The sequence below is a fragment of the Falco peregrinus genome, chromosome 9 (genome assembly GCF_023634155.1).
Source record: "Falco peregrinus isolate bFalPer1 chromosome 9, bFalPer1.pri, whole genome shotgun sequence".
In the NCBI taxonomy this organism is placed as follows: domain Eukaryota; kingdom Metazoa; phylum Chordata; class Aves; order Falconiformes; family Falconidae; genus Falco; species Falco peregrinus.
The window spans coordinates 623217-635683 of NC_073729.1; the positions used below are offsets into that span (position 1 = coordinate 623217).

Consider the following 12467-nt stretch of genomic DNA (forward strand, 5'->3'; position numbering starts at 1 on the left):
GGCCACTATGCCAAGAACTGCCCGGTAAATAGGGTAAGATTGGGGCAGGCCTCTGGTGTTACCGAGCTCTTAGGGTTTTTTACCTTGGCATTTATGTGACAAAGACATGAACACTCCCAGTAAGAACTGTTTCTCTCGGGGCGAAATGTTACATGGCAATGTTGCAAAGCCCTCCCAAATTCAAGGGAAACTTGGAATTCTAAATGTGAAACTTTTTTTTTCTCTAGGTCACAGACATTAAAGATGTCCATAGATCTTTCTCAGTGAACTTTCATACATATTTGTATCTATTTCAATAGTACTGGAAATGTTCCTGGTTCTAACTCTTTCTAATGACAGTTCAAAGTTGTTGGTATTTCCTCTAAAAACAAGAGGTTTCTGTCGACCCCGTCTATTGAGTATCTGTCAGTTTTAACTACAGAAGCCTCTGGCTGAATATTCATGCCGTTTAACATCAGTCCCTGAATGTACGTGCAGGAGGGATGAATTCAGCCTTCCTATATAGATGTGAATGTAAGTTTCCATGGGGGCTGATTTGGAGACCCTGAATTAAGCTCTCACACGTTGCCCAGGGGCTTTGGAGGGGGAACAGGTTTGTGCCTCTGCTCTGAGCGGACGGTGAGCAAAGGGCTGTTTCACCCTGAAGGGTCCTGAAGTTAAGCCAAAGAATGACAACTGGGTTCAAAACTCTGCTCAAACCTGTGGTACGTCCTGGCTATGCTCGCTGGGGAAAGCAGGAGTTTGAGTCGAGCAGCCATTATGTTAGGTAAAAGGAGGGGATTAAAGGCTTTCGCTGCTTAAAATTATCTCTGAAACGTCATTTTAAGTGTGCGTCTGAAGAGGAGAGATGTCTGCATTTCTGTTCTCAACAGGACAAAAATGTGGAGCCTGTTCGCAGAATTAAAAGGAGCACCGGAATTCCAAGGAGTTTCCTGGTGGAGGTGAAGGATCCCAACACAAAAGGTGCCATGCTGACAAAGGCTGGGAAATACGCAATACCAACTATTAATGCGTAAGTATGGAATTAATCGGACCGACCAAAATGCGAATGAGAGCAACCATGCGTAAATGTCTGAGTGGCAATGCAGCCGAGGTGGCCAGCCTCTAATTACGAGGGAGGAAGCACTACCGTCGTATCTTAACCTTAAAATCTGCAATACTTTCCCATATTGAAATAGAGTAGTCCTACTGTTCATGCCCCGGGAAGCTGGCTGACCTTGGGGTATGCTAAGAACCTGTATTTCTGCAAGGCATTTCAGTAGTGTTTCCAGCTGGCATCATTCTCTCTGAATGCTCATTTTGCTTCTGGTTTATGTTTCAAAGGCTTCTTGCAAAATTTAACAAATAGCCCTTGGACTGAGATTTCCTCCTCCTCTGACTTTTAACAAATCTCATGTGTGAAACGGGCTGAAGTGTTCCTGTTGCTATAAACTAAGAAATTACTGCTGTGTGCTGACAGGAGTGGCTGTTGGAAAGTGCACTCGGTAGCACTTCCCTTTTTCTGTCATGGATCTCCTGTTGTAGAAGCTGTAGCACAGACTTCTTTCATTTACAAAATGAAATTACTTGGGGACGAACTTTACCCTGATCCAGCAATTTGCACTTACCCTCTGGCAAAGGAGAGGTGGGATTCCTTTCCCCTGCTCTCTAGCTGTCAAGCAATTATTTTTCTAGTCTGAGCTCATTTCGTAGTTGATCCAACGGATGGGAGAGTTCTGCAGAAGGAAAAATGTTCCCCCCTCCTTCTTCTTCTGATAGTGTGGCTCTAGAGAAGTCATTTAGCGTAAACGCCTACGTTGTAGAAAGCCAATGTGGAGTGAGAAGACTTCCATCTATTACCTTTGTTTGATAAAATCCAAAGCTTGGAAAATTTTTCCTTTCCCATCTTTCACTTTTTTCTTTTTCCTTCCCCACCTGCCCTCCAGGGAAGCTTATGCTAGAGAGAAAAAGGAAAAGCCACCCTTTTTACCAGAGGAGCCCTCCTCCTCCTCCGCAGACAGGCCTGTTCCAAACGAGTTGTTATGTCCCATTTGTAAAGATCCAGTGACGGATGCAGCGCTTATTCCATGCTGTGGAGCAAGTTATTGTGACGAATGTAAGTGCGTAATGTAATGTAAGGAGTAAACTCCCCTCCCGTGTTTTTTAATCCAAAACACCACATCAGATCTTCTGAAAGCAGGAATAGGAGATCACCTGTGCTACCAGGTCTATTTCATACTTCAGTACGCCCGGAGTAGGAAAGGCCTCTTCTCCGTAATGGGGGGGGGGAAAAAAAAAACCCAAAGGCCAAAGAGCTTTTTTCCCTTTCTGTGTATCTAATCAAATCTTCTTCACATGCGGAAGGTCGAGTACGAGAAGACTGCATAATTGTGCAGGTGAATACAGTATTAGATATGGAATGCACGTAGTTTGTCCACAGCTCTTTCTCTCATACACAACTATAGAGCCAGCTCTGGTGACTGACTCTGGTCCGCCACAAAGAGGCAGTCGGGCATTTAATCTACATTCTTTGCCACAGGAGTTGGTTAAACCTTCAAAACTCGAACCGACTCATGGCTTTTTGAGATGTGCTTCGTTCATTAGCCTTGATGTTGGTGGCTTCTTGCTGTACTCGGCAGTAGAAAAAAGACTAGTCCAAACATCAGGACACAGCCCACTCTATGGTCTTCAGCTGTTACAACAGGGAAATGTCAAAACTGTATAGCAATTTGCTGCATACTGGGCATTTTTTACACTAATGAACATTTATAGCTTCATGCTCTCCATTCAAGACCATATCCAGCCATTAATCGTCTGTGTGTTCTTATAATTGATGAGAACCCCAAAGATTTCCCTACTTTGGCTGAAACCTATTTTGACGCTTCTAATTACACACAGGTATTAGAACAGCTTTACTGGAATCGGAGGAACATACTTGCCCGGCGTGTCATCAGACAGGTGTTTCTCCTGACGCTTTAGTTGCCAACAACTTCCTGCGCCAGGTAACGTGGTGACTTTTTCATCAACTGTTTGTAAGGAAAGTCTGTTTGTAAAAAGCTGAAAGGGAGGGAATTATTGACATCTCCTTAAAGAAGGATAAACTGAATAAGGCTGCATTTACTTTTCAAATGCATTGTCTGTTGTTACAGAAGCTGACAACTCTTTAGAGATAATCAGGCAAACTCAGGTCAAACTTTTGTCTAAACATGCTTGCCTGCCTCTCAGATTCGCTGTTAACACTGAAGTCCTTTAACTACAGATACTCTGAGCTACCAGTCCTTAATAGCAGTGTTTCATGTGATGTGTTCCTATCTCTGTGTGCTGCTTTACTCTAGGCTTGATAGCATGTACAGGACTATACAAGTCATTTTACCCTGTGGAGGCTTTTCTTCATCTATTGTCATCATAATCTGACACTTTGATCTTTTTGTCCATGTTCTTCTGCCTCTAGGCTGTGAACAACTTCCACAATGGAACCGGCTACACAACAGGGCTCCATAAGGAGATTCAGCAGCAGCAGCAGCGACAGCCGCCGTCACCGCCTGCACGACCACTTGTGACTGTGACACCTGCTGCTCAGGTGACTGCCACCAAACTTTCTAAATCTTCCTCTCTGTCAGTCAGCGGTCTGTTAAGTTTTATTTCAACATATGCTTTTGAAATACAGTATTTATTAGAGCTTATTTTCCAACTGTTTGCATTTATTCACAAGGGCTTTCCGGTTCCTGTAGCAAGACAACCGGCAGTACCATGTCTTCTGGGCCCCCAAGAGCAAAAAATACCCACACCTGGTGAGTGACCGTAACTTTAGAATTTCTTCTAAAAAAATTATCTTCAGATGAACTGAATGGGATTTATTTCTTTTTCCTCTCCCCACTCCAAAAGGTCATCCGATGAGAGCCAGTGCGGTTCGCTCAGCAGGTGGCAGACCAGGCTGGGGACTGTAAGTATTTCACAGAAATTCAGTCTCTGACGACTTGTAACCTGTTAAACCAGGCTGTAACACCTACATTACTTCTGCAGTAGCTGATTTATAATGAAATGCGTATGCACAGATAGCTGTGGAGAATACAAGTGGCAATTCATTTTTAAGTGGCTCAGCTTGAGTTGGCTCTAACAAAGGGGATCTGTGCTTGCAGTAAAACGATTACAAATAAAACTCCAGTATGTGACCCAAAAGTAGACTCTGAAAAAGAAACGCTTTTGGAGGAAACCGTAAGTATATATCAAAATTAAACATAATGACAGGATGAGGTGCAAAGCCACCCTTTCGAATTACTTACTGGCTGGATAGGGCTGAAGAAACTGATTTCCCAATTGAAGTCAGCCTCCAACATTTGATTCTTAATGACTTAGTGATGGAGCAAATTGTTGGAAGAGTCAGTGCTGTTTTTTTATGACCATTTTGAATTTCTTTAGTCTAGTCATCTCAAATAGCCAAGCTGCTTTCTCTCCGTTGGAGAGAGAGGAATCTGTTTTTGCTGTTATTGCCCTACCAGTTAGTTCTTCCTTTTGGTATGTATTTGTTATGGATAGATTATAAGTGTGCATCGTGTTTATAAAATCTTAAAGATAAATCAAAAGAAAACACAGCAATCCGTCCCAGAGATACCTAAAATTCTCAGGTTCAGTAAGCAAGGAAAGAACAGTTCAGGGACAAGACCAGGCCAAACAGATCATCACGAGGCAACAACCTAGGAAGTTTGTGGGGAAGAACTGAAAGGAAGTTGGAGAGAAGCTTGGTTAATATCTGTGCAGTACTTTGAAGCTCGGAAGTGTGAAGTAGGAAGTGTATCGAGGAGTGGCAGAGGAGCCGTGGGCACCTGGCACCTGGGAGATAGGAGTCTCCTTTAAGCATGGGCAGCCTCTGCCCACAGTCACAAAGCTGAATGTAGGGGGAGAAGCCTGAGGCAACTACTTGGGGTGAGGATGTGGAAGGCAAGTGTGAGGATCCAGAAATGAGGGTAGGCTCAAATGGACAGGAAGCTGCCAGAAAAATGCTCAGGTTGAGAACAAGAAGGGCTCGCCACCGTGCTCCCGCTTCATTCACATTCCTCTTTAAAATCAGGGCAGAGTGTGACAGTGACACGCGGGTTTGGGTTTCTCTGGAAGTTCAAATGGAGGACATCCACGTAGCACACGTACCCAGAGGACTCAGGCCCCGACACTGCCATCATCAACAGCAGCCTCTGTACCTGTGCCTCCACCTCCCTTGCATCCTCCCCCACCCCAGGCGCTTCCTTTCCCGCTGGCGGTACCACCACCACCACTACCTCCTCAGTTTCCACCTGGTCAGCCTCCATCTGCTGGGTATACCCCCGCCCCGCTCCAGAATATCCCCCAGCTCCTGCAAACATGTCATCAGCCAACAGCACGGCCAGCGACTCATTCAAATACCCTCCCAGCGACACCAGCACTTTCTTTATAGAATCACAGGGTCATTTAGGTTTAGTTGGAAAAGACCTTTAAGATCATTGAGTCCAGCGGTTAACCTAAACCTACAAAGTCTGCCATTACAGCAGGTCCCTAAGCGCCACCTCTACATTTCTTTTAATACACCCAGGGATGGTGACCCAACCGCTTCCTTGGGCAGCCTGTTCCAACGCTTGACAAACCTTTTGGTGAAGGAATTTTCCCGAATATCCCATCTCAAGCTCCTGTGGCGCAACTTGAGGCCATTTCCTTTCCTCCTATCAATTGTTACCTGGGAAAAAAAGAGACCGACCCCCACCTCACTACAGCTGCCTCTCAGGTAGTTGCAGGGAGCAGTGAGGTCTCCCCTCAGCCTCCTTTTCCCCAGGTTAACCAACCCCAGTTCCCTCAGCTGCTCCTCACAGGACTTGTGCTCCAGAGCCTTCAGCAGCTTTGTTGCTCTTCTCTGGACACACTGCAGCACCTCAGTGTCTTTCTTGTAGTGAGGGGCCCAAAACCGAACCCAGTGTTGGAGGTGCAGCCTCACCAGGGCTGAGTACAGAGGGACAATCCCTTCCCTGGTCCTGCTGGCCACCGTATTTCAGGCAGAAGCCAGGATGCCGTTGGCCTCCCTTGTCTAGGGAGGAGTTTTACGGGAACAATGGAGACTTCAAAAGGAGTAAGTGTTTGGCTCCAGGAAGTTGCACGGGTTTGCGCTTTGGTATTTCGTTAGCACCTTGGACTGCAGTTACACTAAAGTGCATCTGGCAGAAGCAAAAATGGCATCGTGTTTTATCCAACAGACCTTTTCATTGCAGATGGTAAATGTGCAAAACTCAAGCAAGACAAATGGAGTTGTAAAACTTTCCCTGAATCCTGGGGGAATTCTAAACTCGTTTTGCTTGACTAGGATGTTCGTGTTTGGCATTACATGCAGTAAACATTTTCTCATCTTGGCCGTGTTTTGTATTTTGGTGTCTGTTTGGAATAAATATCCAACTATAATTGTAATAATGGTCAAACTGATTTTAACAGGGAAGAGAAAAAGCCCAGACCCGAAGTGTTCACAAACACTTCTTCTATGGAATTGGTGGCACGTGAGGAGTTTCAGGAGGAGCGCAGGCATTCATTTCCCAGGGAATTGCGTTGCATGTCCCTAACGGAGAAGCAGATTGTCTAGAAGAATCAGGAGGAGTTCCAGTCCACCTCTCTATCCTGAGGTGGGTTGGATGGTTCAAGGGACGAGCAGTGATGGGAGCTCCACATGTAGGTCACTAGCTCAAAGATGGCAGGGATTACAGGTGACTGATAGTTATAACTGGGCAGCAGTTGAGAAGGAACGGGTGTCTCTTTTGCCAAAGCTTCTCTGTAGTGACATCCTTCGCCTCCTGACAGCCCTGAGGAGGCTAGAAACTGGACAGGTGTGGATTCCTGTGCCTCCGTGCTCTGACTGTAACTGTTACCTCAAAGCACTTTGGAGGAGATACGTGAGAGGAATTGCCTTTGTTGCCTCTGTCGTCTAATCTCGCACAGACGGATTGCAACCTGGACTGCAAACTGGCGCCTTTTGCTCAGATTCTGCTGACATCCTTAAATTTTTCTTACAAATTAAAAGATCAGACTTGTGTAAGGAAATCTTAAGTTGGAGGAGGAATGAACATACGTGGAATAACTTGTGAAGAAAAATCTAAAGATAGCTTCTGTCTTCTGTCCTTAAAAAGCCCTTGGGCAGGAATCTGAAGAGCTCTCTGTAGTAATGCTGTCAGTATCTTTCCCAGAGTAGTGGCATTCCGTCAGCTTACTGGAGACTGAGTTTAGAAGCTTTTAGCTAGGATTTTTCTTGAAATGCAGTCACCGGCCTTGGTTGGAGCTAGAGGTATGTGCAGAATTTGGCTACCACTGGCTAGAAGTGGGGCATTTTGCATGCTGTACAAATTGCCAAATACGTAGTGAAGTTAAATAGACTAAGCTGGCATTTTCAAATGGAGCTTTACTGCCTCCAGGCTAAACCCTGCTTTCCTGACAGTTGATACTGCGCTGTAGCCATTAAGACTCACTTGTTTTGCATCTTACGGCAACAAGAGTGATTTGCGCTGCAGGTGGATGCTGGGTAGTGAGACATCTGCATGTCCATGTACCAGCAGAGACCAGTAGACACCCCTGAAATCCATCCATAGCTAGGGCAGTCCATGCGATAGAAGTGAGTGGGAACAGACTTACCCTTCCTGCGTGTTTTTACACTACCACAGCAGCAGCCGTTCTGGCTCGTAAGCAGAAACCTTTACATGCCGCCATGCTCTTTGGTTTGCAGCAGCAGTATATCAGCAGCTGAAAGAAGCTTTGACATAAGCGTATGGAGAGGAAAAAACCCCAAACCCAAACAAATTTGGGAGAAAAAAAAATGGTGTGAGTGACTGTTTTGAATTAACTTCATTCATTTCCTTTGTGTTGCGTTTTGTTTTTTAAGGTCCAGGTCTCCCTATGCCAGTTCTTCTCGCTCTAGAAGTTCGCATACCTACTGCAAGTCAAGATCAGGTCCTTCCCACCCTCGCTGCTGCTCTCAATCATCTAGTCATGCCCCCTCTCATTCCTACCCACGATCAGCACCATATCCTAGAAGAGGCAGAGAGAAGAGTCGGGGCTGTCATTCTAGGTCAAGGTCACGTGGTTATCCCTGCTCAAGGTCAAGGTCACATGGCTCTCCCCGCTCGTGCTAGTGGACTCACCCTTTCTCTCGTCTTCCCTTAACTGAACATTTTTGGAAAAAATACTGCAGATACAGAATTTAAATAAAAGCTATTTTATGAAGCATTACAAAAGATGACAGTGTGCACCGCGCCCGTTGCGACTGGACTGCGCCCTTTTTTCCTCTTGGCACTGGTTCTACCAGAGGAAGCCCCGTCAGACAGAGTGAATAAAAGCCAGTTACAAAAGGAACCATCATTAATACCATGGAGGAGTACAACAAGGACAACACTGCGACACCCTGAGATGTCCCCTCCCTGCGCTGTCCCTGCGGTGCAGGCAGCCAAGTGCCACTCGGCAGAGCCCCAGCATCTCCCCCAGGCTGCCTTGGGACAGGAGGGGACAGCAGGTGGGGACAGCCTGGGGGTGACAAGAGGGGACAGCTGGTAGTAACAGGCCTGGGGGGTGACGGGAGAGACAGCTGGTGGGGACAGCCTGGTGGGTGACAGGAGGGAACAACTGTTTGGGACAGCCTGGGGGTGACGGGAAGGGTCAGCGGCTGGGGACAGCTTGGGGGTGACAGGAGGGGACAGCAGGCAGTAGCAGCATGGGAGTTGACAGGAGGGGACAGCAGGCCGTGACAGCCTGGGGGGTGACAGGAGGGGACAGCAGGCTTTGAAAGCCTGGGGGGTGACAGGAGGGGACAGCAGGCCGTGACAGCCTGGGGGGTGACAGGAGGGGACAACAGGCAGTGACAGCCTGGGGGGTGACAGGAGGGGACAGCAGGCAGTAGCAGCATGGGAGTTGACAGGAGGGGACAGCAGGCCATGACAGCCTGGGGGGTGACAGGAGGGGACAGCAGGCCGTGACAGCCTGGGGGTTACAGGAGGGGACAGCAAGCCGTGACAGCCTGGGGGGTGACAGGGCACGGGGCAGTGATGTGCCCAGGGCTGTTGGGAGAGCCCCCACAGGCGCAAGGGCTGACAGGTGACGCAGGATGGTGAAGGCCCCAGGGGGTGATAGCAGGGACACCGCAGCCCTGGGGGGTGACAGGGCACGGGGCGGTGACAGGCTGGGGGACAGCAGGGACACCGGCGGCCCAGGCGGGGCTGATGAAGGCCCCTCCCCCAGGGGCGCTGAGTGGCCCCCTGAGCCCCTCTGTCACAATGCGGAGCCGCCTGGGTTGCCATAGCGAGCAGCTTGGCCTGGCAGCGCTGGTGCGAGGAGGGAGCGGAGGCCGAGCCAGGGCCTGTCCCCATCGTCCTCCCACCGGGGCTGCGAGGAGGAGCCGGCGGGCTCAGCCCGCGCTGCTGGCCCCAGCCCCTCGGTGGGCCCTGACCTGCTGTGGGGGCCGCGAGGCCAGCTGCTGCGTGAGGTGCCATCGCGGAGCGGGCACCGCCTGGCCCCGGCCATGTCGTGTGTCCACTACAAGTTCTCCTCCAGGCTGAACTCCGATGTGGTCACCTTTCACGGCCCCCACATCTCCCTGCGCGACCTCAGGCGCCAGATCATGGGCCGCGAGAGGCTGAAGGCGACCCACTGCGACCTGCAGGTCACCAACGCCCAGACCATGGAAGGTGCGTGGGGGCGGCGGGCGCGGGGACCGGGGACCGGCCGGCTGGCGATGGCGCAGGCGGCCAGTGAGGCGGTTGGGCCACGGCCGGCAGCGGTGACTTGTGCTGGGGCCTCAGAGCTGCTCTTCCGTGGTTGTGCGCTGGCAGCTGCTGTCAGGGCTGTGTGCGCAGCCAGGCACAGCAGCGTCCGGGGTCCGTGTGCGACACCGCGCGTGGAAGAGGTTTGGTTTCTGGGAACCCTTCTAGCTAAAACGATAAGGGAATGTGGGACAATGCCTTGTCATCACAGACCTGCCAGATTTCTTTGAAAGCCGGCAGAGAAGGCTGAACATGATAGAAAAGGAGTGGGTGGCTAATTTAAAGGGGAAAAAAAAGTGGGTTTGGTGGCTGAAATTTGTCTTCAGCTACTTTTACTCCACCGCATTGGAAAAGCGGTGCTTGGCTGCTGCAGAAACTGCTCAGTAGCAACGTTTTGGATCAAGAGTGTATCTGTGAGTGAGAATCTATGCAGACCCTGGAAAGCCATCTTGTAGACGAGTGTTCTGTCTAAAGTATACTTGGCATTTCTTGCTAATACAGCTTCTTTGCTGCACCATGCTACACATTCATTCAGATGCTATTGAGCATCATTTCTTCATTTCTTTCAAACGGTGCATTTTTGTCGTGGTACTGCGTGTTCAACGGTGTCAGGGCAGTACTGAAGTTTTATGGCAGATCAGTTATGGTGAATATACCTAGAAATGTTCTTAGAGAAACCCTAAGTTCTTTTGAATCTGAGAAATGGTGCTTGATTCTCAGAGACGGTAATGGTTTTGTATTACTTAGTGTGCTGTTTCAGTTTGGTAATCTACCGTCTGGCAAAGCTTGCATGTGATTAAAGACTTTGGAATATGACTTGTCAGAAATGCAAAGACTTGGAAACCATCTCCATTCCTTAAACATTCAAATTTTATCGGTTGGGGTTTTTTTTTCTTTTTTCCTGTGGTTCTGTGACATTCCCACAACAGTCTTGTCTTTACAATGTGTACTCATAGGATTTTTTCCTCTTCCTCTTTGATGTATTAAAACTTAAACAGAATAACATGCCTGCTGCGGTAACTGTAACTTTGGCTCCAGCCTTTCAAGTGGTTGGACCTAAAGACGCTGTTTACCTACAGATAGGTAAAGTAGGTTCAGGAGAGTATCTGTGAGCAGACTTAACAGCACGGTGTTAGGGGTCTTGGGGGTGTTACGGGATCGCGTGTCATGTACAGCAGTAGAGACAGACATGCAGGTAGAGGCAGACGTACAGGTTGTGACACAGATGCTTACTGGAACTTTTGTAAGGGTGTTTTCCCCGTGAAAATGCAAAAATCCCCCAGCGGTTGTCAGAGCAAAGCTAAGGAATACATTTCGGTGTCATTTATGTGTATGCCAGATTTTGGGGTTTTATACATAACCGTGACTTTCCGTTTTTATTGAACAGCATCTACGTGCTTAAAGTCACCTTCAGAAGATGAAGGAAAGAACTAGGCCTGGATGCTCTGCCTAAAGGGGGTTCTTGGAGATCCTCCCTGTGGAGATATGGTAGTGGGTTTTATAACTTTGTGCAGGAGTCCTGACTAAATGTTGGCATGATCTTGGAAAGACCCTTCAGTGAACCTTGAGTGAAGATGGCCAACTTGTTCAGAGTTTTCCGAGCCGCGTGATCACGGAAATCTCGTAATAGAAGCAATGCTAATAGAAGCTAAAAGTAAACAGGATTTTACACATCACTGGGGGGAAAAAAAAGAGATGGTGGACTCTTTTTGAAGATGGTGGGAAGGCAAAATGGATGGTTGGGATGTGTTTTAAAAGGTGGGAGGCGGGGTGGGGGTGTCCTCTTCCGTGCTCGCTATTATAGAGACATGTTCTAGGGTTTTGTAAGCTAACAGGAGCAAAAGCAATGAAAGTTAGATCAGGAAAGAGCCTCATGTTTTAGCACTCTGCTTTAGTGACTTTAGAGACCATTTTGCTGTTGGCATTGAAACGATTCAAAACAAATGGAAAAGATTTTGCTGCTTGTGTTTGACTATCAGACCTGAAGATTTCTGGAAAGGTACCGTGAGTGTGTGGACATGATAAAAGCATTGCGCTGTGTGTAAAATGTTGCTTTTCTATCCGTAAAGGGTTCCCTGAAGTGCTATGTCATGACATATTAATATCACTCTTACGAACTGACTGATGCTTTCTCTGTATTGATGTTGTTTTCAGAATACACAGATGACAATGCCCTGATTCCAAGGCACTCATCGGTAACTGTTAGGAGAGTCCCTGTTAGAGGAGTTAAAGCTACCGGCAAGACAGACCTTGGGTAAGCAGCCATAACGCGTTGTGTTCTTTGGGAGGGGTTTCAGTGTGTTCACCTTCTTTGTGGCTGTTGGTTTACGGAGGCATTCCGGTTGTCTCTTTCTTGTTAAAGCTGCTGTTAAATTGTGTTGTGACAGGGCAGATTTGAATGTATCTGTCCCAAAGCAGACTTAGATTTTTCAGCCCGCTGGGACGTGGCATTCAAAGTCCAACAGTGGTAGCTGTTCAGACGTTTGAATTGGGTTTGTTCTTGGGGTTGGTTTTTCTGAGAGTCAAGTTCTCCGTCCTGTTTCCTCTATGCAGAGAGATTCCTTATTTTATGCTTTTGCTTGTATTGCTTTTAGAGTAAACGGAGAGACACATTGCAGTGTGAACTGGTAATTGGTTCCCATCTGCCAGCAGTCCGAGTCCCAGTGTTTGACTGCTTCCTTTGTTTGGGGGCGGGGGGGCAGGGTATTCTTACACCCCAGAGGGGTGGGGGTGGCGGGG

General features: G+C 48.0%; 1 protein-coding gene across 1 annotated transcript; it reads left to right on the forward strand.

Annotated features, from left to right (window-relative positions):
* Positions 1-9434: 9434 nt before the first annotated feature.
* LOC129785155 (E3 ubiquitin-protein ligase RBBP6-like) lies at positions 9435-11986 on the forward strand. Its single transcript, XM_055814157.1, has 2 exons — positions 9435-9653; positions 11883-11986. Exons 1-2 carry the CDS (start codon positions 9488-9490, stop codon positions 11984-11986), a joined length of 270 nt encoding a protein of 89 aa, XP_055670132.1. The 5' UTR covers positions 9435-9487.
* Positions 11987-12467: the final 481 nt, after the last annotated feature.

Coding starts and splice junctions, on each gene's coding strand:
- LOC129785155 (XM_055814157.1), top strand. CDS start 9,488: ATGTCGTGTGTCCACTACAAGTTCTCCTCCAGGCTGAACTCCGATGTG. Junction 9,654..11,882: donor CAACGCCCAGACCATGGAAG/GTGCGTGGGGGC, acceptor TGTTGTTTTCAG/AATACACAGATGACAATGCC.